Here is a 23682-nt window from a genome sequence, read left to right as displayed (position 1 = left end):
CAAAATTCGTACTTTATACTAAGTGATTTCGAAATCATATTTGAGCATAAAAAAGTAAATTCTTGAATTTTTATTCGAATTGCAGCCGCCCTTTCCAGCAAGCTTCCTGAAAGTACTCTCTGATAAACGAAAAAAAAAACAATCTGTCAAGAGAAACATTATCCAGTGCACATAAAAATACAAAACCACATGTCACTTCCCACTCCTTATATCTCGATATTTTTGCACCAGTTGATAATGATAAAAGCATTTGTTATTAATGGCTCAATATTTATATCTCAATGAAAAGTCTGAAGTCCATAAATCGACCGATAAGAATACTAATGCGCAGCGTCATCTATAGTAGAGTTCACCTTTCTTATCAGTCATCTGGCTATTTTTAGAAGGTCTAGTTGATTTCGAACTCAATGATTGGCTCTGCGCCCAGGTTTGTTTACATTCGTAACGCAGTCGTTTTTTTAAATCAAAACAGAGCTCGTTTGACCTTAGGAGGAAGAGTGTGTCGTCTGAAATATTTTCATTTTGGTCTTCATATCGCTCTCGGCGTTTAAACTGGATGCCAACCGCAACGCAGTATTTTCGAGACGTTGTCAGCTTTGTATCCGACTAACATCAAAATAGTTTTTGTTTCGCAAGCCGTTTCAAATATGGCTCAAATCCTCAATAGGATTGTCAGGTAAATTCAATGTTTTGCCAATTATTCTCTAGAAAAAAATCAATTTATAGTGGATTATGAGGAGTTTATGTATTTAGGAGAAGTTCTATTTTTCTTGTTTTTTAATGTGCTATGTGCTTTAAAAAATCGCATGTGGACTGAATAATCCTCTACATGTGTTCTCAGCTTGGTATCCGAGGGGATACCTCGGTTTCTCTGACATATCGCTTAGGGTTCCGCAAGAAATAGCGATGGGCAGCGATACAATATAAGCCTATTCTCACTTATTTTATCAGCTTTTGAAGAAGACTCTTCGTGGGGGGCCATGGAGGTAACTAATTATTTTCTGTAATGTGGATAAATTATTGTCAGAGGTATATTTACGTGGGGGGGGGGGGAGTTTGCTTAGCGGGCTATAGCCCAGGGCGGCAACTTCAGAGGTGCGAGTAATGACTGGCCAAGAAAATTTATAGAATGAGAGGAGGGTGGCAAAATCTGTTATGTCACATGCATTAAAACCATAAATCTGCCAGAGAGCGAGGGACTAGATCAGTGAGTGACCTAGAATTTTCAAGCATGTTTGTGACCTAGAGAGCAAGGGACCAAGTGAGTGAGCAACCAAAAGAGTGTCCTAGGGAGAATGGAACCAGGTGAGTGAGCGAACAAAAGAGTGAATAAATAGCAATATATCTGCCAACATCAAAAAGGGTCACTATGCCCTGAAAAAGTGAAAAGAAGCATTATTTTGGACCTTTTCTCCAGGTGAAATTTTTTTTCTGTCACCTAGATTTTCTTGTGATTTGTGCAGGCCTGTTCTAGGTCAAGCTATTATTTTAAGGGTTCACTCAATGGCAAAATGTTGGAAAACTCTGCTGTAAAGGAATATACACTCATTGTTCATATACTGCCTAGTGCCTTACACTGTGCACCATGTCCACCAAATCATTTCTTAATTACGGTTAAAAAACTTTCCTAATAGCTGCCCTCCCCCACATAATAAGGGCTGCATTATGACATGCCAGAGGCAGTATGAGCAGGTGTCGTCGCCTGACAGAACCGGTTAATGGTCATTGGCTATCCTGGTATTTCAAGGTTGTGCCTTAAAAACATTATTAGAACAATGATGTCATGCACCTGATCTGAGCTGGTTTATGCAAACTTTGCCCCAGATGTTTCACCCCCCCCCCCCTGTACATTTCACCAGCTCTGATGATATGAGTCACCATGTGAATGACTGTATGAGCAATCAAGTGAATAATAAGTGAGTGTTCAAGTCAGTGACCTGAGTGGTGAGTGAGCAACCAAGTGAGCTACCACATGAGTGACAGTATGAGTGACCAAGTGTGTGACGATCACTCACTCGATCATTCATATGGTCATTTACTCAACCATACAGTCACATACTCTCACCTACTCATATGGTCACTCACTGACTCATCACTCACACAGGCAGTCACTCAGACATTCACTCGATCTAGGCAGGCAAAATTGTCTGGGGCAAAATTTCCAGGGACGAAATCTACTGAAATTATTAGCGGTAAAATAAGGGTGACTGTTAAGATTGGTTCCACTGTACTTTGTGAGATTTTTTTTTTGTGAATTCATGCTGACAGTTTTTCTTTTGCTTCTAATCACCATAGTTTTGCTCGTGCCCAAAAGCCAATGGTAATGGCCGTTCATTCGAATCCTTCGGTTCGTTGCATGCAGACGCAGAGTTCTCCAGGCCTGAAAGAGGAATTCGCTCGTTTGGATCCCATTCAAGTGAAGCTCCTCACAGAGATGTGCATCGCTGTGGATGAAAATGATAATGTAGTCGGCCCACGATCAAAAAAGGATTGCCATCTGATGGAGAATATCAGTAAAGGCAAGTATTATTTCTTCGATTTCTGTATCAAAAAATTATTTTTTATTGCCGCAGTTTAAGATCTGGATTTTTGGTTTTTTGATGGCCAGACATTATTTCATTAAAGTTTTGCAAATGTTAGTCCAGCAGGGTTGGAAAGTGAGGGAAAACATAAAATACACTAACAGCCCGATTTTCAGAGCTGATGTGCACTGTACCCAACTCAAATAACTGAAACCTCAGAAAAAACAGACAAGTACCGTTTTGTTTTGAATGTTTATGATATTTCAAAGACTACTTTACTTTCGGCAGTTTTAGAAATCATCTTTCAATGCCCTCTGTCATGGAGCACTTTCAATTGTGTCAGGCAGCTCCATAGCCATCAACAGCACTATAGTCCCCACCCCCTTCTCCGGTAAAGTGAACTGAGCCTTTAACCAACTGGATGTATGTACCTGCCTACATATTTGTATACTTACTCCTTGAAATTATAGAATAAAATCTCAGTATCAGAAGTGCCCGCCCCCCCACTCCCTGCACTTGAGGCCCATGGGTTGGTCGGGCTTACAGAAATTTTTCCTCCAATGTTTTATCCCTGACTTGTGTTAGTTATCACTTGCCCTGACTGTGTTAGTGACCAAGTAAGTGATAGAGAACATTACAAAAAAAATCAGGAGAAGCACAGCAGAATGTGAACACCCCTCGGGGGGGGGGGGGGCGGCGCAAAGTCATAAAACACTTCTGGGTAATACAAAACTCAGTTAATCCAGGCTCTTACTGCATTTGATAAAAAACGTCAGGGAAAAATTCTGTGAAGAGAATAGACTGGTACTCAAAAACGATTTGGAACATTTTGAAATCTATTTTGTTCTAAGCCGAGCCACCCTTAGAGGTGTGCGGCTGTGGTTTGGGGCCACCCCACACTTATGGTAATAGAAGGGAAATATATATTAAAAAATACATTTTTTTGTGAATGAAGTGTATGAGCTACAACAGATTTGATTCTGGAATTTTCATCGATTCTGAAACTATTTCATTCATTAATTCTGAATTATTAATCTTGAGATTTTTCTCTCATTATCTAGAATTATCATCAGCTCTGAGATTTTTTGCCTCTTATAAATTCAAAATTTTCATGAATTCTGGGAATTTTTTTTCTTTTATTAATTCTGAATTTTCATTGGTGAGTTCATATTTTTCAGCATTCTTGTATATTCTGTGATAATGCATGAATCTTCTCCCCTCCCCACAAAATATATAAAATCACAGCTAAGGAGCCCTGAAGTTATTTTTGCACCAGTCCAGTGTCTGATAAGGGGGCAGCCCTGTATCTTAGAGGGAAATAATCAAGCAGATTTCATGAGAACCACAATATATTTTTTTTTCGTTGTGAATTAAAGTTGTGATTATGTCTCTTTAAACTTCCCATGTTTTTTCTCCCTCAAAGAGGAAGAATCATAAACATTTGTAAACTGCTAGCATGTCTGGCAAGTGCCCTTGAGGGTAAACCAGTTTCCAGTATGTTTATAAACTCGCTTCAAGGTCAGGAGGAAGAATCATGGGTGGCTTCCTCTTCTATCATATAACTAAGTCATTAAAGACAAATGAATACAAATATACCATATGTGCTTGCACTTGATTTATCTGATAGAGAGAGACCTGTTTGACCAGTTTTATATTAAGCAATATTTCTTTCTTCTTTTTTTTATGGCGTTTTGTTGATTTTTTTCCTTGGACTTCTCTTTTACCATTAAGAACGAAGCAGAGCTTCTTGTTATTGAATAATTTGTAAACTTAATGTTCTTTTTTAAATGTAGGTCTACCTCTGTTTCTTCTTTTTCTTACCCTGTAGAATAAAATGATGCTCACTATGTAATCTGGATATACCCTTGGGAGACCTCCTCTGGTCCTTTTCTTAAAAAGGGTATCACAGACAGGAGCAGCCTCAAATATTTAGATATGGCCTTTATCTGTTGCATACAAGGATTCAGCAAAATGGTAACAGATACTATGCCTTTCCTTCCCAATGCTGTTGCAAACTCTTGGAAATTTCCACACAGTAGTATTTCTTTATATTTACATGATCCACAATTCATGTTACACTACTTGGTGTTAGAGTGATGGGCAAAATTTGCCTAAGCTTTTCCCAATTGGGACACCATAGAATGATGAATGATGTAATTTGGATACCTCTAGTAGAACAGATAAAGTTTAATACTAGAAAGGTGGACAGGGTCTGTGTGACCCAGCTCACTTTTTCTGCTCCTATATCTGAAGAACGAGTTTTGGAGTTTTTGTCATTTTGTTCGATAAAATGCTTCTGCAAAGTAGAAATATCCACATGATTTAATACAAATACAATACAAATACAACGCCACAACAGGCAAATTGCCCAACGAGGTGGCTGCATCATGGATCCCCGAGCCCCTACCTACTACTGCTACACCCCCCCCCCAGCAGAACCCCCCAACGAATCGTTACATGCAGGAATGTGCGTGTACGTGTAGTGCAACCTGACGTAAAGTTTTGTTTTCTGTGTAATGCTTGTTATGTGTAGTGCTGTCATCTGCCCCCAGTTTTACTAACTATGAGTGAAGTGTTATGGTTGAATGATTTACCGTTGTAGGACTGTTGCTCTCTGTGGCGAGACTTTTTAACGGGGAGACGGCTCGCATTTGCGCCTTGAAGTTGGGAACCACAGAAAACCAACAATCAGATTATGATTACTGCAGAAATGGTAAGAAGACGCATATTCGCCAAAGAGAAGTTGGCAAAGATTGCATGAGAAAAAATCCAGAAACTTTGCTGGTGATAATGAGAACTCGGAAGAGAATGAAAATTGCTCCAGCAAAACATTTGTGAAGCAAGCAACAGTATTAATGATGAATGTACGAATCAAAATGAAATAAAACCTTCAATAGGGCCTCAGCTGATACAAAATAAAATGCTACTAGAAGCAATAAACACAAACCACATTGAAGCCACAAAAAAAACTACTCCCAAACATCAATTGTTTTCTACAGATATACAAAATCTAAATAATATCCCACCTATCGGTTTGGAAGCAACTGCTACAGATGGAAATGTATGAAATATATTGTGGATCTTTTTTCATCAATAGAATGTCAAAGATTCCAAAATATTTTAAAGAAACTTATTGCTTACATGTACTTATTTCACATAATTGGAATTACCTGAACTTTTTCGAAATAGACAAGTTTTATTAAGTCCCTTGAAAGATCATGGTCGGGTGCTTTACCTTCCTTTTTTTCTCACGTCAACTATGAGAAACAGAAAGCAAGATGTACACTTGTTGATCCTATTCAAAACTAGAAGTGATGCAACACTGAAATCCTATTGGGGAGAAAAGAAAAATCTTTTTGTCTTGAAACCATACTTACACAAATCAAGAGAGGTTTGGACAGAATGCTTTAAAACCTAAGTAATAATCAAAATATATTAATAGACAATGGTTTCACCCTTAATTCTTTGTGTTATAACTCGATTCTGTCTTTACAGAAATATTATATACCAAGTTTTAAAACATTCAAAAATTGCCCCAAAAAAAAGCTATGTAGGTCACACAGACCCCCCCCCCCCTCCTCCTTTTCTTGGTATAATCCCCCATCCCATCTTTCTAGTGTTTAGGTGATTTACAGGTTTCTTCTTCCTCCTCACTAAATTTTATTTTCACAGCTATGCAGTAGTGGTGGAATAAAACATCTGAGTGGGAGCTGGAGCATATACAGCATGATAAAATATATGTAGGCCTATATTGAGATTTGTTCATTTGATGATGAGTTCTTAACCAGACAGTTGATTAAAACTGCTGGTTGGATTGTCAGAGAAATGGCTGTGGGAAAGAACACTGATTTTGCCAGTTCATCCTCTTATTTAGAGCTCACTCATACATAGATTGAACTGTATAATATGATGTACTTTCGCTGTTCTTTCTTGAGTATACCTCTTTTTACTTCTTCATATGCAGTCAAATTTGCAGTGACTGATGAAAAACTTGTTAGTTTTAACACGTTATTGAACGAGTTATTGTTAGTTTAACTCATGATAAATTTTGATTTCAGAGTAAAGAAATTACATTTTAGAATAACAGTAGGCCTACTATCTCTGTATACATTTTCAGCTACTGTATTAGGCATTTTGCCTGTTGTGGTCTTGTATTTGTATAATGTCGCATGCGCCCAACTTTGGGAACACCTACACACAAGTTGGGGCATTGCAAGTTATGAGAAGCAACATATTTCTGCTTGATGTGACTGGTTCGCTCTGTATGCTGCTATTGTAGTCAGTTCTCATTGAAACAGCCAAGGAGTGGGTTTCTCTTAGTTTATTTTCAAGAGTGAAGATACATTAGTTATATAGATAATATCTAATTGTAAGCTTTGCGTTACAATGGAGGAAATCTTAGCTCTTTTGGAAGTATTGGATGAAGCAGAATTAAAAAAGCAGAGAAGGCATTGATGTATTGATAATTTTTCCAGATGTAGATTCCCTTACTGATGAAAAAAATATTGATGACGAGGGGTAAACTAACACTTGTTGGAAAAACACTTATTTATGAGAGAACTGGTAAGAGAAACCAAAGGCACTTTTTGATTGTGCTTGGGACAAAAAAAATCACTTTTTTTTTGATTGCATGACAATTCTATAGTAGCCATGATGCCGAACTATTGCTGTCTGGAACATGTGGGAGCAGTGAAGTGATGCAATCCCAAAGACAAAAAGAATGACATGTTACCTCTACCAAACATTTTTATGGAATACAACAAAGATATGGGAGGCATGGACTTGTATGACAATGCAGTTGCCAATTACCATGTAAAAATTAGAGGAAAAAAGTGGTGGTGGCGGCTAGTTTTCATCACAGGAATTGACAACGTGATGGCACATGCATGGAAATTTCAAAGATTAGTAAACAATTTCAACGTATGTCAGATTGTCTTCAAGGCAGAAGCAGCTCGAACATTTATGATGTCATCTGTAGAATTCACAGTTAATGGCAAAGCATCAACTACAATTATTCTACTAAGTGAGAAAGAGCAGACCATCAAACAACAGTTTGCCTGATGCTGTGAGGTTTTATGGAAGAAATTGCAAAATACGGAAAGGTGGTAGTCATGATAGAAGATGATGTCATTTCTGCAAGTCTGAGACAAGATATTACTGTGAAAAATTTGATGCAACTTTTAGACTGTTTTCCCAAATTGCATGAAAAGTAAGCTTCCAAAATATTTCTTTTGATAGTGTAAACATATGTTTTGTTTCTTTTGAGTCAAAATATGTCAACGCCTAGAAAGTTGTTTCGCTTTTCCATAATAAAAATGTAGAGGAAAGTAAATACGTTTTTGCTGTGGTGTTCCCAAAGTTGTGTGAGCATGACATTTCGTTATCATTTTCTTATCTATCCAATCCTTTCAAAAATCACATTTTCATGTTTTCCTATGATGAAATAATTCAGATATGCAAAATAGTAGTGATCTATGTTCAGAAACTAATAGGTTAAAGGAGGAAAACTTCCAGTTAAGGAAACATTTTAACACTAAAATGATATTGAAAGTTTTTGAAAGATTTCTAGTGTATAATCTGCAGATTTTACACTAAAAATTAAGGTATGCAATATAAAATGCAATTCACTGCAGGGCCAAGATTTCTGGGTGAGAAAAAAGAAAACAGTGTATATCTTTTATTGTACTTTTATTCATTCTTAACAGTGGCATTGCCAACCAGAGCCCGGCTTGATGTCTCAAGATGAAAATGGCGTCCCAAAATGTCAAAGGCATCTGTTAACTCTGAAATTAGTCTTTTCTTTTATTGATTGTTAACATTTTTCATTGATTTAAGTCCATTTCCATTTATTCATAATTCTGAGATTATTTTATTCATAATTCTGAGATTATTTTATTCATAATTCTGAGATTATTTTATTCATAATTCTGAGATTATTTTATTCATAATTCTGAGATTATTTTATTCATAATTCTGAGATTATTTTATTCATAATTCTGAGATTATTTTATTCATAATTCTGAGATTATTTTATTCATAATTCTGAGATTATTTTATTCATAATTCTGAGATTATTTTATTCATAATTCTGAGATTATTTTATTCATAATTCTGAGATTATTTTATTCATAATTCTGAGATTATTTTATTCATAATTCTGAGATTATTTTATTCATAATTCTGAGATTATTTCTTTTATTGTGATTCTGAATTTTCATCAATTTTTGTTCTGTGTGTGCATATTTTTATGCAGATATTTGTGGATTTCTGCACATTCTAATTATGAATGATTCTTCTTGGATGCTAAATCCCTCTTCCCCCAAATAGTTACATAAGATTCAGAGCTCAAGGGCTTCTGAGCTCAATGAGATTGAGTAATCAAGTTGGTAGTCAGTTTAAGAAACCTGAATAAAAAACCCTATTAATATACTCTAACAATTTTTTTTCACAAATTCTACAATGCTTCTTGACATTCAAATATTAATTTGTTGTCATTAAATACATTGGGATTGTGTAAATAAAAATGATCAAATAAAATGCATTTTTAGACGAGTTACTAAGTGAACTTCTATTTAATTTTCTTATTTAGGTCTCTTGCATCGTGCATTCAGTGTTTTTTTGTTCAACATGAAAGGGGAATTGCTCATTCAACAGCGCTCTGAAGCCAAAATTACCTTCCCAGGTAAGGACAGCATGATTTATTTTTATTCATGCAATTAAATCGTATCTGAGGAGTCAGAATTAAATTTTGTGTTGCATCAGTGACATGTTTTTGAGTCAGACTTCTCATTTTCCCATTACCGTGTGAGCATTAGCTGTGCGTAACTCTGCTATATAACATAGTATTGCTTCCGATTGATCCCAAGTGGGTGAGTTGTGTTAGAATTTTGCATTTGAGTGATTCCAGGCTGTGTTGTGGAGATCTGCCTGCTTTCTGGAGAAGAACTTTTTCAAATAGAAGACTAGCGAACAGCTGTGTCTCAAAGTTGGAAAACCAACTTCAGCTGACAACCACTATACTGCCTGTGAGATTAAAACTTGGGTCCATTACAATTCCCACATGACCATGCAGCTGCTGAAAACCAACTTAAGCTGATCATATTTTCAGTGGTGGCACATTTTCATTCGTAGGAATCAAAGGGTACTTATTAGTTACAGGGTTCACAATTTTTTTTTCAACTTTTTCCCCTTGTTTCCACTTTCATGTTGGCCAGTTGTTGCATCATTAGTTTGCCCGTAGCCACCTAACTGTAATATCGTCTTGTGACATTTGTCATAAAACAGGTAACTATCTATAATATTTTTTGATGTGAAAGAAAGATGTATCATCTTTTTTACTTTTCAGCCAGATCACAAAATTTCATCATGAAAAGTCAGAACGTTGACAATATATTACAGATAGATAGCAGAAATATAAATTTGGAAATTTTCTAGAACCTTTCATTTTTCAAGTTGGCTACAAGCGAAGAAGTTTTGAGACATTTATGGGCCCACCCCCCCGGTTATCGATAATGACCAGTCAAAGCTATAAAACACTGAAGAAACACAATGATACTGTTAATTTAATATATTTTATAATTGAAATTAATTGTGGCAATATTTACGTGAAAATTTTTTTAAATTGTTAACATCTTAGACTATACTGCCCTTTTTTCTGTTTTGTTTTATTATTAATCATGCATTGTGATATATCTAGGTTATTACACCAACACGTGTTGCAGTCATCCTCTTCATATTGCTTCTGAGCTTGAAGAAATCAAAGCCCTGGGTGTTAAAAGAGCAGCACAGAGGAGACTGGGCATTGAACTTGGCATTGATCCTTCACAGGTACCTAATCACATTATCAAACTTTTTGATTTTGTAATAAATGTTTATGATAGTTCAGAATTCTGAAATACACATTCAATCAAAGACGAGTAAAAAAAGAGGAGTGTGTGATATACTTTATATTGTCACAGAAAAAACGGTGTCAATATTATATCTTTATTTTGATTAACCACTTCACGGACAAGGTTTTCAAAGCAAATTTAGATTATCTCTATTTGAAGAATTAGTGATAAATTTGGTAAGCTCGTCTTTACATAACCCCTCATTAGAAAAAGGGAGGGGAAAGGAAAAAGTACATATATAGAAGAAAAAAGTATAATAGGTAAGGTAAATAAAAGAGTTATTACTTTGCGTGGAATTTATTTCTTGAAAAAACATCTTCTGGTCACTCAGCATTAAATGTTGCTACAGTCCTCAGTTCACTCTAATTATATCCAAGTGGATCCTTCAGCATGTGTTAATTGAAAAAAAAAAACACACTATAGTTCAATATACAATCAAATTCAGTTACAACGGCAGAATATTTCATGAAATTTTGTTGTTATATCCTAGAGGTTAATATTTTTCAAGACCTTTTTTGAGGAACATAATAGTCAGATGTGTGCAATCAGATGCTGTGCATGATGCTGTTTTGGTATGATTGGGGGGAAAATATTAAATTTGATTGTTAAAAATACAGGAAATCGGACCATAAACATAGAACATCACTTATTCCGGCCAAACACATTTATAACTGTCAGCAGAATTGCCAAATATTGCTTATAAATAACCCTTGGCAAGAACTGCAGGGCTACAGCAAGTCTATAGGCCTAGTTAGTGATTTAAAATATATTTCACTGTGTGAAAAAGAAATGAAAACGACATATGTGACATGAATATTGATATCTATAGTCATTCACAATTAAAACAAATTATGAAAATTACTTTCATCCTGGATTCTATACTCTGTTCGCTCTAACTTGGGTCCTGATGTAAATAAACCGTTGTACCAATTTTTGATATCACTCTGCACCCTTTATCTCTATCGGTTGTAATTTTACCCGCCCCTTCATTACATGTTCCGAACATGTGCGTTTTTTCCTCAAACTGAGATTGTAAATTTGTTGTGTGAAGAATTTTTCTGGAAAATTTTTTTCACTGTCCTCCAAATTTCGTTGAAATAAAAACTGTTGATAACACCAATTAAAATAGAGAGGTATATATATCTCCCAAAAAAAAAAAATAATTTGATACAGTATTCTGTCGTTATCATGGCACACTCCTCAAGAGATGGGTTGACAGGGCTCCAGCCCGGACATTGCCTGCGACAGTTCTTGTCATTTTTTATTTTTTTAAGCTAAAAGTTTACTATATAGAAGGGCTGTTGAAATATTGGTCTGATCCAAAGATCACAGCCTGGGGGGTATTGCGGCAGGATGTGGGGCCATGGTCGTTACAAAAGCTTGTGCGAGTTGTTTATTATTTTACGGTTGATAGTGAGAAAAAATCCTCATTTTTTCTTATTACTTTTTTTTTCTTCAGAATTTTAAATTTTATTTCTGAGCTAATTTACGCCATATGATTTTCCTGGGCTGGATATGCTACCAATTATAACGTGAAACAAATTATGAACACCTTACCGTTGTGTTGCCACTTTTTATTTTTCTTGCGGGTCTGTATAATTAAATATATCATAATAATCCACGTGCTGTAGCAGTTCCAATTTGATGAGTCATCCACATTATTTTGTTTCTTTACTTCAACCTGTTGTGGATATCTTGTTTTTTGTCAAGACAATTTCGGTTGTTTATCTGTGCGTGGGTTGCGAACCATGACCCCAACATCCAGCAGCAGGAGCCCCTGGACTGGGATCTTTAATGGGCCCCCAGGCCAGGCTTTCTTACAGGATCTATAGTGTCTGTCATAATGAGGCTAACTGAATCAAAAATGAGCAGTACTCTTTCAAACCAGATTTTCAAAACTTTACCTTCATGACTTCGTGATAATCCTCAGATGCCACCTTCGATGAAAAAAAATATTACTTCCTCCCAACAAGCTTCTCAATCAGAAGTGTGAATTCTTTTGAAATGAGTATATTCACCATGAATGATAAGTGCCCCCCCCCCCCACCTGTATCCAGTGTACATCAAAGCGTGTGGGTGAGAAAAAAAATCTTGTTGACAGCAACTTTTTGTTTCTAGGAGTCCAGAGCAGCTGCAAAGAAATGAATTTTCAAATGGCTCTGCCAAAGAAGATAGACATGCATATTTCATTTATGTCATCAAACGATAAAGAAGAAAACTATTTTTCTTGCAACTCTTGAAGAAGCGTATACAAGTGTATATCAAATCTGTTTGCGAATAGAAGTAATAATAAAAAATGAAACTTCCGTTTAAAAGGGGATGGTAATGTTTGAGTGAGAAAGGCGTATCCTGTCAACACCCACCCTGAAGACATAGTATCAAAAACGCTTTGTGTGACCGATATTTAAAAAACATTTTTCCCGTCTTCCAGATAACTTTGAAATAATATGGAATAAATATTTAAAAAAAATAAAAATTATGAGGTATTTTATGGTATGTGAGAGGTACAAACGACAAAGGACTATATTTTTGGCAGTGTTGCACAGTAAGAAAAGGTGAAATGTTCTTCAACCAATCATTTTGGGCATCGCACACCTGCTTTTATTTACATTACGACCCAAGTTAGAACAAACAGAGATTAGTACGATTATGAATTTATCGTTAGCTTTGTTAGGAAAGCTGGGATAAACAGAGCATTTCTATATAAAAAAGAGTTGAGAAGGGCAAAATTATGGCTAATATGGGAATGTCCTATGGGTCATGTTAATGAGCAAGTCAGAGCCTCAAACATGTAATAAATTTTATTTTTTATGTTAGTTATGAATGGAACAGACTGATAAACATTGCCACGATGTGATGAGGCAATCGTAATGGAAGCAATTATAAATATGTTGTTATATCCAAAGTTTTTGTATTTTCATTGATATTATAAGCAAGGGTCATTAACATTATTCTCTATGGGAATCAGCTCAAACCACTAATTATTGACATTATAGCTAAAGGGTCCTTACAACCTAGTTGTTATCACAGAGTTTTTGACTGTATATGATACTGTAAAAGTGTTGAATATTCAGCGATTATACATAATTGCTGTTTATCATGCAATTACATAGTTGCACCTTATTTAGCAAGTATGATAAACTTTGCTGACATATTGTGAATTTATCACATTTATTGTTTTATATTGATAACTATGATGAATAGTCAGTTTAGTTACTTAAATGTACTAGATGTTATGCATAAACTTCAGTCTAGTGCGATCTTGGGAATCTAATGTATATGCGTATATATGAATGGACATCATCACCATGTCCGCCAGACATTTAAGTCTATCTCTCTCTCTCTCTCTATGAGTGTGATTGTTCAAACAGCAATATTGGCTGTATATTTATCAAACTTACCAACTTGCTTTAGGAGTTTTATGCACAATCATTAGTAAAAATGCTGTAAAATTTATCAAACTTACCAAGATGGTTGGCAAAAAATGTGTGATCACTTTTACTGCAACATATATACACTATGTAGGTTAAAACTATATAGGGTTTTATTATATGTTTCCAGTCTATTTGATGTTACCTGATATCCGATTATATTATCTAGACAATCCCAGATATTTAAAACAATATTCTTATTGTACATAACATTAGAATATATATATCCAGCAATCAAAATACTAAATTATCCTAAAATAATTTTTCCCCTGAAAAATTAATTAGTTCATTATCAGTCAAAATTTTTCATTGTTACCACAGTTTCTATTCTTGGGTTACATTTGGTGATATATTTTTAAATGATAAGTGTTTTTTTTCCCTTCAAAAAGACCTTATAAAAGTAGCCTGAATATACATATTTTTTATATAAAGTATCTTAGTTACTTAAGTTATATTACAATATCAAAATTGCTAATTCTTACCACATTTTCTAACCTTGGGCTATGCATTCTGACGTTCTATTTTTAGAAAATTCATGAATGGGGATTGCATCACAGATCTAAATGTAGTGGTATATTATCTCACAGGGTTTTCTTTTTCTTTTTCCTTCACCAAGAAGCAGCAACAGTAGTGACTGCATTATCGTGCTAGGGGCAGATGGTCTTATAATCCAATAAAGACACCAGCTGCCCTCAGAGGACAAAGACCAGTGTACTAGAGAAAAGTCCAACTTTGATATTTATTGTTTGAATTGTAAAGTAGTGAGGATTAATATGGAGACCAATTTCAGAAATTTCATTTGATATTTTTTTATGTTTAGTGAAACCAATTTCTAAGAAATCATAAATATTTAGTCTATTATTAGTTTAAAATATAATGAATCGTGGTGGAAGGCCACAGCATATAGCCTGGCAAAATTTTGATAAAGTAGAGAAAAATGGAAAGATATATGCAAAATGCATTAATTGTGGAGTTATGCGATGTAATCGTGTGGACAGGATGAAGAGCCATATAGCTCAGTGTATTGGAAGGGGCAATGATGTTGAACAAATACCTGATGTACAAAAAGCAACTACATCAACATCTACAGAGTCCACTGCTTCACAGCCTATTATTTTGTTGGAATCAGCAGAACCTGAAATTTTCACTCAAAAAAAGAAGCAAGAAATTGATGACTTCATTGTGAAATCAAATTCTGCTACAACTAAAAAAATTTATTTATTAGTGGCAAAGAGTTTTTTATGCCAATAATATTCCATTCAGCATTGTTGAACATTCAAGTTTCAAAGATCTAGTTTCTGCTTTGTGACCTGGTTATAATACCCCAAGTAGAAAAGCTTTGGCGCAGTCATTGCTTGATGAAGTTACAAGAGAGGTTGAGAAAACTGCAAAAGACAATCTCAGTGGAAAAGCTGTAACTTTAATTGAAGATGGATGGAGCAATATTCATAACGATCCAGTCATAGCTACATGTATACATTCTGAAGGTAAATCCTATTTTCTTGAAGCTGTTGAGTGTGGTGCTATTATGAAAAATGCAGATTACCACAAGCAAATAATTGACAATTCCATACGTTTGGCCCACGATAAATATTCTTGTGAAGTAAAGGCAGTTGTAACTGATAATGCAAAAGTAATGGAGAAAGCCAGGAAACTTTGCTTAATGAGATTGACCAAAATTTGATTGAATATGGGTGCTCTTCTCATTGGCTCAACTTACTCGGACAAGATCTAACACCTGAAGCTGTGCTAAAACAGGTGGTTAAAATACAAAAATACTTTAGAAACCATAATTTGCCTTCGGGATGGCTTAATGAACATATGGGGGTCAATAAAACCCCAATTACCGGGTGATACTCGATGGAAGAGTACACTTGCTTGTCTTGAAACATTTTTACACAATAGGCCATTTTTTCAGAAAATAGTAGAAGATCACGAAAATGACATTGACAAAGGAATTGTTATTTTGATCAACAATTATAATTTATACAAACAGTGTAAAGATCTTTCATTCCAACTCAAGCCAATAAGTGTTGCATTGGATATTCTTCAAACAGATACAGCTACAATAGCTGACTCATGCCGTGTTTGGCTAAGCCTTCTCAAAGAAAGTGCTCTTCAGCCTCACATTGAAAAGATACAAAACAGGATGAACCAGATTCTGAGACCATTTCATTATTTGGCATATAATTTGCACCCAAAATATAAAGGTGAAGGACTGACTGATGTGCAAAGTGATTTGGCTCGCACATGGGCAACAGAGAAAATTAACGGTTGTCTGCCATTGCTAATTTCATATGAAGCGGAAGAAACTCCTTTTCCACCTTCTTATTTCAGTGCAGCAGGAAGAATGACAAACCCTGTGATTTGGTGGAAAGGACTTTCTAAATGTAATGCTTTTTCAGCTGAGCCTGCATCTGAACTCATAAAACTAGCAATGCTTTTGCTGTCCAGTCCCGCCAGCTCAGCCTCCATTGAAAGAGTATTTTCTAACTTTGGATTTGTCCATTCAAAACTTAGAAATCGTTTAGGTGTAGAAAAATGCGCAAAATTAGTTACACGTTATCGGATGCTACGTGGTAAAAATGAACCATACTATTAATTATATATCTATTCTAGACATTTTGTACCTCAAATTCAAAATCGCACATTATAATTAATATTTTGTTTCAATTTTAATAAATTAGTGTTTGAAAATGAAACATTGTAATATCAAAGTGCCTCATCATTAAGTTATATACCTATTCTATTCGAAACATCCCAAAGCATTCATTTAGGTTTTTGACAGTTTTTGACGGTTTAAACCAGTTTTTGACAGTTTAAACCAGTTTTTCACACTTGTCACGTCAAAAACCCAACCCTGCTTCGTATGGATAGTGGAGAGTGACATCATCCTCGGATAAGTTGCCATCTGGTGGCATTGTCATCAGCAATTGTGAACTTTGGCCGGAGTTAGATCCAACTGTCCATGTATGGTCCTGTTCAGTGCACACAAGCTCCAAGGAAGATTGAGAGATTTGTTGCCTCTGTAGTCTGGTGGTCTAGGGTGTTCACCCAGAAAGTGAAAGGATGTGGGTTCGTTTCCCCACAGGGCAGTTCAATTTTCTCTTTCCAAAATATATCTTTGCATCAGCCAGCTGTTAAAAACTTTTGTATCTTACCTATTAATTTGACATTTTATTCTTTCACTGATTTAACAAGAAATTGCTGTTGTATTGATCAACTTTGACTGTAATTTTGTTTGAAAAAATTTTCATATCATTTATTTTTAATCTTGCTGCCAGGACTATCTCAAGAGTGTTATGGGCTCCCTGGCCAAGGATTTTTCTGGCAAATTTACTTGCTTACTTCCGTAAATTTCAACCAGATCTCATTTTTGTGAGGCCCTTGGGCCATGCTCAGCGTTAAGATTGCACTGCTTCCTGCAGATCTTAAGTAATTGCGTAATTGCTGCATTAAGGCATTTTGGCAGCAGTTTAAAATAAGCTTTGAACCAGAAGTTCCAATCTAATTAGTTCTCATACATGCCTCATACAGTTTGTAAATGTTGCGAAATAAAATAGGAATGCTTCAGATAGGAAAAATGTCAAAAGTCTGTTATAGTTCCAAAGTTTTTAAACATTTGTATCATTTGCTATCAATTAGATTCATTTTAGTGTTATTGGTGATTCTGAAAATGGTGGTGACTGACGTGAAGTTCTTATCAAATTCATACTTTCAGGTTCCAGTTGAGGACTTCTTGTACATGACCAGGATTATGTATACCGCTCACTCCACTGACAGATGGGGAGAGAGCGAGATTGATTACATTCTTGTTATCCAGAAGGATGTTGATTTGAATCCAAATCCAAATGAAGTGAAGGAATGTATCTACCTACAGCGGAAGGATCTCAAACCATTTCTTGGTAAAAATATTCTCTACTCTTATTAAACTAAGTGTTATTGTTGCCAATGAGCATAATTTATAAAAATTGAACGTATTCTGTACTCACATATGTTCTAATTTAAATCATGTGAATGTGGTTTTTGACAAAAATGTGTCTTTTAAATCATGTGACGATACACTGGAAGCATTCGCAAGAAGTTACATGACCAAACTCTTTAATACAGGCCCGTCATTTAGTGCCCCTCCTGGCTTTTGAAAATACACTAAAAATGGTATATATATATATATACATGAATTGAGTACATGTGCTTTGCCCCCCCCCCCCCCCCCCGGAAAAAGTTGAAATGATGGTCCTTCTTTGATACTAGAACTACCAAGCTGTCATTTTGACCGTCGTTGGAAATTTGGTTTTTAATTCAGATTTGAAATACATTATGAATGCATTTTTTTAGGAAATAAAATTATTATTTATTTTTCTCTTATAAAAATAGAGTTTAGAATTTGCCATGCTTTGTTACATTTCAGGCATAAGCAAAAATACAGGGTTTTTCAAAAAAAGATGGTCTAATTTTTCTAAAAGGTGGTAGAATACATTCAAATAATGTATATCTTCACTAATATATATCTAACACTACTATTTTGACATCATTATACAATTATATGATAAATAATGAAACTGTTTGCCAATTATGACAACACCTCTCATTCTTTCTGTTAGTAAATTGAGTATTAGCTTCAAACGTAAACTCTCTTGATTGCTCCGGCTGGGATGAGGGTGGGGCCCTAAGGATTCAGGTCCCTTGATTCTCCCAAGAATTTTTGTGGAACATGCCCTAATTAATTTATGAAGATACAAAGCAGTGTACATACCTTCTCCCACCCCCCCTCCCAACCTCGCATGCTTTATCAAATTCATTATATACGAAAAGTCTGGCATCCCTAGTAACCGTTTATTGATTTGCCTTATCTGGTTGGCGGTGTCACTTTATTGTCATGTAGCAACTTACATTCCGAAATTTTGAAATCAATGAAAAAATAATATGCAATGTAAATTTGAAAAAATATGAATTGTTTTATGCTATATCTCAAAAAGTACATAATGCAAGTCAAAAGCAATGGTACCGTCAGATGCACGTTGCAAAGATGCACATTCTATGATACCACTCCGGTTTCAATATCTCTTCCAGTCTGGGCCCTGATTTGTAGGAAATTGTTTACCATTATATCTTGAGCAGTTTACAATGAAAATAGATGACATTGATATTGTTTTTTAGCTATTCCAAAGACAAACCCATTGATAATGATATAATTTCTTAATATCAGTACTTGCCACACAATTCAAGGCACAAAAACATATTCACGTCAAAACTGTATCTATACCAGTTTTTTTATTTTACATTTTCAAAATTTTCTTTCGCTGTAATAAATTCTGAGGAAATATGTATAGTATCATGCAATATCTTAAAAAATATTAGCATAGTAATATATATACTGCAGAAGATGTCAGCATACTAACCGTGAATTAAGGAAAAATAACAAGACAGGTCATCCCTCACTTTATGTGATTAATTGGTTCCACAAAATGATCATGTAAGACAAAATTTGCAAAGTGAATTGAGTTTAACATGGATAAGATAGGAATAAAGTTTCTTCGCAGAAAAATTAAGAAAGTAAACTCAACTCCAGCAGCAGAATAATTTTTTTTGTGAATAAATAGATAGATAAATCTCACAAATGTACACCATACATATGAATTTAATCAGTAATTTTTCTTTTGAACTATTCTTAATTGATGGACTGGGTCTGGTGAGAGTGAATCTTTATCTCCTCTGAAGAGCTAGGGATGACAGGTGATAACTTTTTAATGAAATAGTTGAGATTCAGATGAAAAGCAGCATTCTTTGTTCATAAAAAAATTGTTGTAGAAATCCAGAGATCCTGAATATCCCTAACAAATAACACAGTTATTCTGATTATTTAAAAAAAAAAATAATCTCTTGTATGAATTTGTTATCAACTCTGATAAGTTGGTTTCAAGCGTTTTATCCATGCTTGTCTTATCTGCTTTAGATCCTCAAATACAACAAATTTTGCCATGGCAACAGAATCAATCATGTCAAGTCTTTAATTTGTACAGATTTTCAGAATTAAGGTTTCGAGTTGAATTTTATATGTTATGATTTCTTACACGGATCTTTCAAAATCCTTTTATAGCAAAAATGGGTAAAGTGAGATCACGTAAAGCAAGGGATACCTGTATTAGGAGTTTATTGCCATTATAATTTTATGCATTTGGTTCTTTCTTAGTTCGGACCAATGATCAGGCATTCCTGCACTCCAACAAAGCCGTAACATTTAAGAGAGGAACTTTATGGTTTGGTATTTGCCCTCATGAAAAGTTCGAACATCCATTGCTGTAGTTCCAGTCTTAATTAAATATACTGTTAGAACAGTTTATCAGATTCTACCTACTAGCTACCTATATATTATGCTGGAACATAGATGAAAATAATTCCATCTGTAACTATGTAAAAACTGCCTTATGAACTTTTGGGAATGTATTTGTAATAGCAAAATTCAACATGCCAGTTGTCTGGCATGAAGGAGTCCAACTTCTCCAATTTTTGTAATTTCATTGCCATCATTATCATGTGAACCTGTATTTTTACATAATTTATATTTTTGAATTTTGCAGATGGTTCACAGAAAAAAGGGTACAACATCACTCCTTGGTACAAACTTATCTCAGAGTCTCTCCTACCTAAATACTGGGATAACTTGGATAAGTTGAAGCCACTTCGAGATCACAAGAAAATATATCGTTTCTGATTTTTGTGGAGTGACTTTTTTTGATACTATTCTATGATGGCATGAAGCAATGCTTTGTGCGCACGTTATTCATGGTGGATTTTTGTAGTATATCTCGATGGAGTTATATATACACACAAATATGATGGTCTCTTAAGCATCAGCAATGCAATTTTTCTTTTTGTTGTCATTATACTTTGATCAAATTGAAAATGTTGTTTCTTTTTGAATTTTATGTTGAAACTATTTCTTTTTTATTATTATCATTTTTTTTTGTCCATGTATGTATTGGGCAGATAAGCATATACCATATGTGTTGTTATGTGAATATAATACTGTATCAATGATATTTGAATCATGTAAACCTGTATGTAAGGTAACAGTGGTGTTGATATGTTATCAGTTTATGGTTATATCGAATACATATTTTTTATTCCTTTTTTTTTCCCGAGTGAGCCCATTTTTTTCATATGTATGCTACAAATAGTGTTGCTATCCACAAAGGTGTAGATTATGTTAATTTCACTTTACACTGTCCCTTTTAATAATATACATACTTTTTTTGTGTCCAGATGCTTTTAATTGAAGATTTGAACTTAAATGACTTGATTGTAATTTTAAGTAAATGATAGTCCTGGCCAAATATTTCTTGGTAGATAAATTTTTTCTTTTCTCATTGCTCCTATATGCTTTTCTGTGAATCAATAATTTCAATTCATCTGCTAATAATTTTTTTGTGGGATTGATTAACTAAAATGGTTAACTTAGCCATTGTAATCAAATGTTTTTCATACTAAAAGTTTAAATAGCAACATATGAGATTGATTGGTGTTTTAATACCACTAAAATATTCAAATTTATTATATCACTTGGAGCAGGGAATTTTTAAACCTTTTATGTTCAACAAACACACTTCATAAGATGTGACCCCTGTGCTAATTAAATGAAGGCCACAGACCCTGTTTTTACAAAATAATATTCAAAATATGGTAATGTAAAACAATAAATTAATTGTTTTCTCATCCAAGCATCCGAATTCCTTTTAATTTCTCTACAAAACTCCCTTTCCCAAAAAAATTCCCTGGGTGAGAACACTTGACATAGGGACTCTTCTGTGATGAGCTGCTTCTATATTAAATGCGGGAAATTATCCTCATAAGTTTTCTTGTATGGAAAATGCTTATTATGTTTATATAGGTGTACAATGGCACCTCAAGTTAGGAAATGATTTCATTCCACAGACACCACCGTCTCATACACGAGCCAACATGATTAAGACTGTATTAAAAAAAAAGAAGGGGTAACCTGAATCAAAATGTCTTTTCTTTTATGGTGGTAGTCAATGGGTTGATTTTTTTGTTCCTAAAAATTATTCTAAGCGAACTTTCTCAGGCAAAATAATTTTTTAATTGGTTTTAGATAAGAATATTTATACAAGTTTAAAACCCATTAGCAGGATGTTCAAGTATGCAGCAAAAAATTTTGTTTAAACACACAAGACAGCTTACAGTAATACAATGCACACACAGTACGGTTAAACAATTGTTGTTGGCTTCAACTTGTTTAATAAGTTTGTCTTTTTTGTGTGTTTTAGATGAGTATTACAAGTGAGCTTTTTTGCACACAATTTTATTTCTATCACATTCATTGTCATTCAAGTATTATGTCAGCAACAAAAACGGCGACATGGCCGCAGAAAAAATTGCTACCGCAGGGAGTCCCCCATTGAGCGGTTAGCGCACCAATCTCTCGATGAGTATAAAAAACAAGCCTGCCGTTCGGAATCGGCAGTAAATTGTAGGTTCTGGTCTAATTAACCCTCGTGTGCAGAAAATCACAGTGGTGCGACAAAAATGATCAAATGAGATCACTTAAGTAATCTAGTAATGTGCCACGGGTAACTTGAGTGATGTAGAACAGCACTGGAGGCTGCTTAAGTGCTTCAAAACTGTGCCATATGTCACTCAAGGTATCTCTAAATGTGTCACAGACCGCTCAAGTGGTCTGGAACTGTGTCACAGGTCACTTGAGTGATCTGAAAATGTGCCACAGGCAGCTTAAATGCTTTGGAATTGTGTCATGGGTCACTTATGCTATCTGTAAATGTGCCGCTTAGTTCATTTTTCCAAAATTAGTTTTGAGGTGGCTGGCCACATCAGATAACCCAGATAACATTAGGTCCGTGGGCTATATATTTAGCATTGAGGGTGGATCACAACGCATTTCTTAGAAAAGAAAATGAGTTAACCTTCTAATAGCATTGAAATTGATTATAAGAACATATAAAGGTATTTTCTTCCAAAATTTAATTTTTAATATTTTTAAAAATATTTTTTGCATCAAACAATGAATTTTCAATCATCTGGGGGAAAGGCATGAGCCTCTCCCGTGTGCGTCTCTGATCCCAATATGTGTTAGGAGGAACAGGACAGAGCTGGTGAAATTTTACAGACAAGTGGGGAGGGGGTCAGTGTTTTGCTGGGGGAGGGGGGGGGGAGGTAAAAAAATGTCTAAAAATCTGCTGACATAATACTTGAACAGCCCCTAAGTAATGTTACTTCTAAGCTGTACAGTGTGGAAAGGTTTCAATGTTTGCCAAATCTACTAAATGTACCCATTTACGAACATTTTATATTGCCTTACTGTGCATAGAAAAAATAGGGAGAAAATTGCTTATAAAAATTGAATACTTGCAAGTGAAAGCATTTTGGGAAATATTTGTGTTCACATAACTTGGGTTACTAGCTAGAGGAGATACTCGTGACTCAAGGTGCTCCAAATTAAAAAAAAAAATTGTTTTTGATAAATAACGTGATCCCTATGTATTCCCAAGGATCCATAAGATTTGTCCAGGGAATTTGTTTGTTATAGATGTAAAGACATCTATACCCAAACCGGAATTCAAACCCAGACCTATACAGTCAGAGGCATATTATATTGAAAATAAAAATCAGAGAGTTTCAGTTAAAAAAACAAATCTTCCATACATAGAGATTACACAGGTTCAACTGAGATTTGCTATAATTTCAAAACTCTGCTATAGCTCCAGAATTCGGAGAAATAAATGGCAGAAATCGGTATTCGACAGCTGTATATTTAAAAAAATGTTTATGGAAACTGTGTGAGTAATTACGTGCTTCAGTTCC

General features: G+C 34.8%; 1 protein-coding gene across 1 annotated transcript; it reads left to right on the top strand.

Annotated features, from left to right (window-relative positions):
- Positions 1 to 380: 380 nt before the first annotated feature.
- Positions 381 to 21212, top strand: Idi (Isopentenyl-diphosphate delta isomerase). Its single transcript, XM_089247639.1, has 6 exons — positions 381 to 676; positions 2296 to 2519; positions 9112 to 9204; positions 10219 to 10349; positions 17564 to 17747; positions 20424 to 21212. The coding sequence occupies exons 1-6, from the start codon at positions 648 to 650 to the stop codon at positions 20555 to 20557; spliced, it is 795 nt and encodes a 264-aa protein (XP_089103765.1). The 5' UTR covers positions 381 to 647; the 3' UTR covers positions 20558 to 21212.
- The last annotated feature ends 2470 nt before the right edge of the window (positions 21213 to 23682 follow it).

The sequence above is a fragment of the Pholcus phalangioides genome, unplaced genomic scaffold, assembly GCF_987345545.1.
Source record: "Pholcus phalangioides strain wild (caught in Gottingen) unplaced genomic scaffold, Ppha-v1.0 ptg000003l_1, whole genome shotgun sequence".
NCBI lineage: Eukaryota > Metazoa > Arthropoda > Arachnida > Araneae > Pholcidae > Pholcus > Pholcus phalangioides.
The sequence above is the reverse complement of the archived record's forward strand: the minus strand, read 5'-3'. Positions and strand labels throughout refer to the sequence as shown.

Coding starts and splice junctions, on each gene's coding strand:
- Idi (XM_089247639.1), top strand. CDS start 648: ATGGCTCAAATCCTCAATAGGATTGTCAG. Junction 677..2,295: donor ATCCTCAATAGGATTGTCAG/GTAAATTCAATG, acceptor TAATCACCATAG/TTTTGCTCGTGCCCAAAAGC. Junction 2,520..9,111: donor GATGGAGAATATCAGTAAAG/GCAAGTATTATT, acceptor TTTCTTATTTAG/GTCTCTTGCATCGTGCATTC.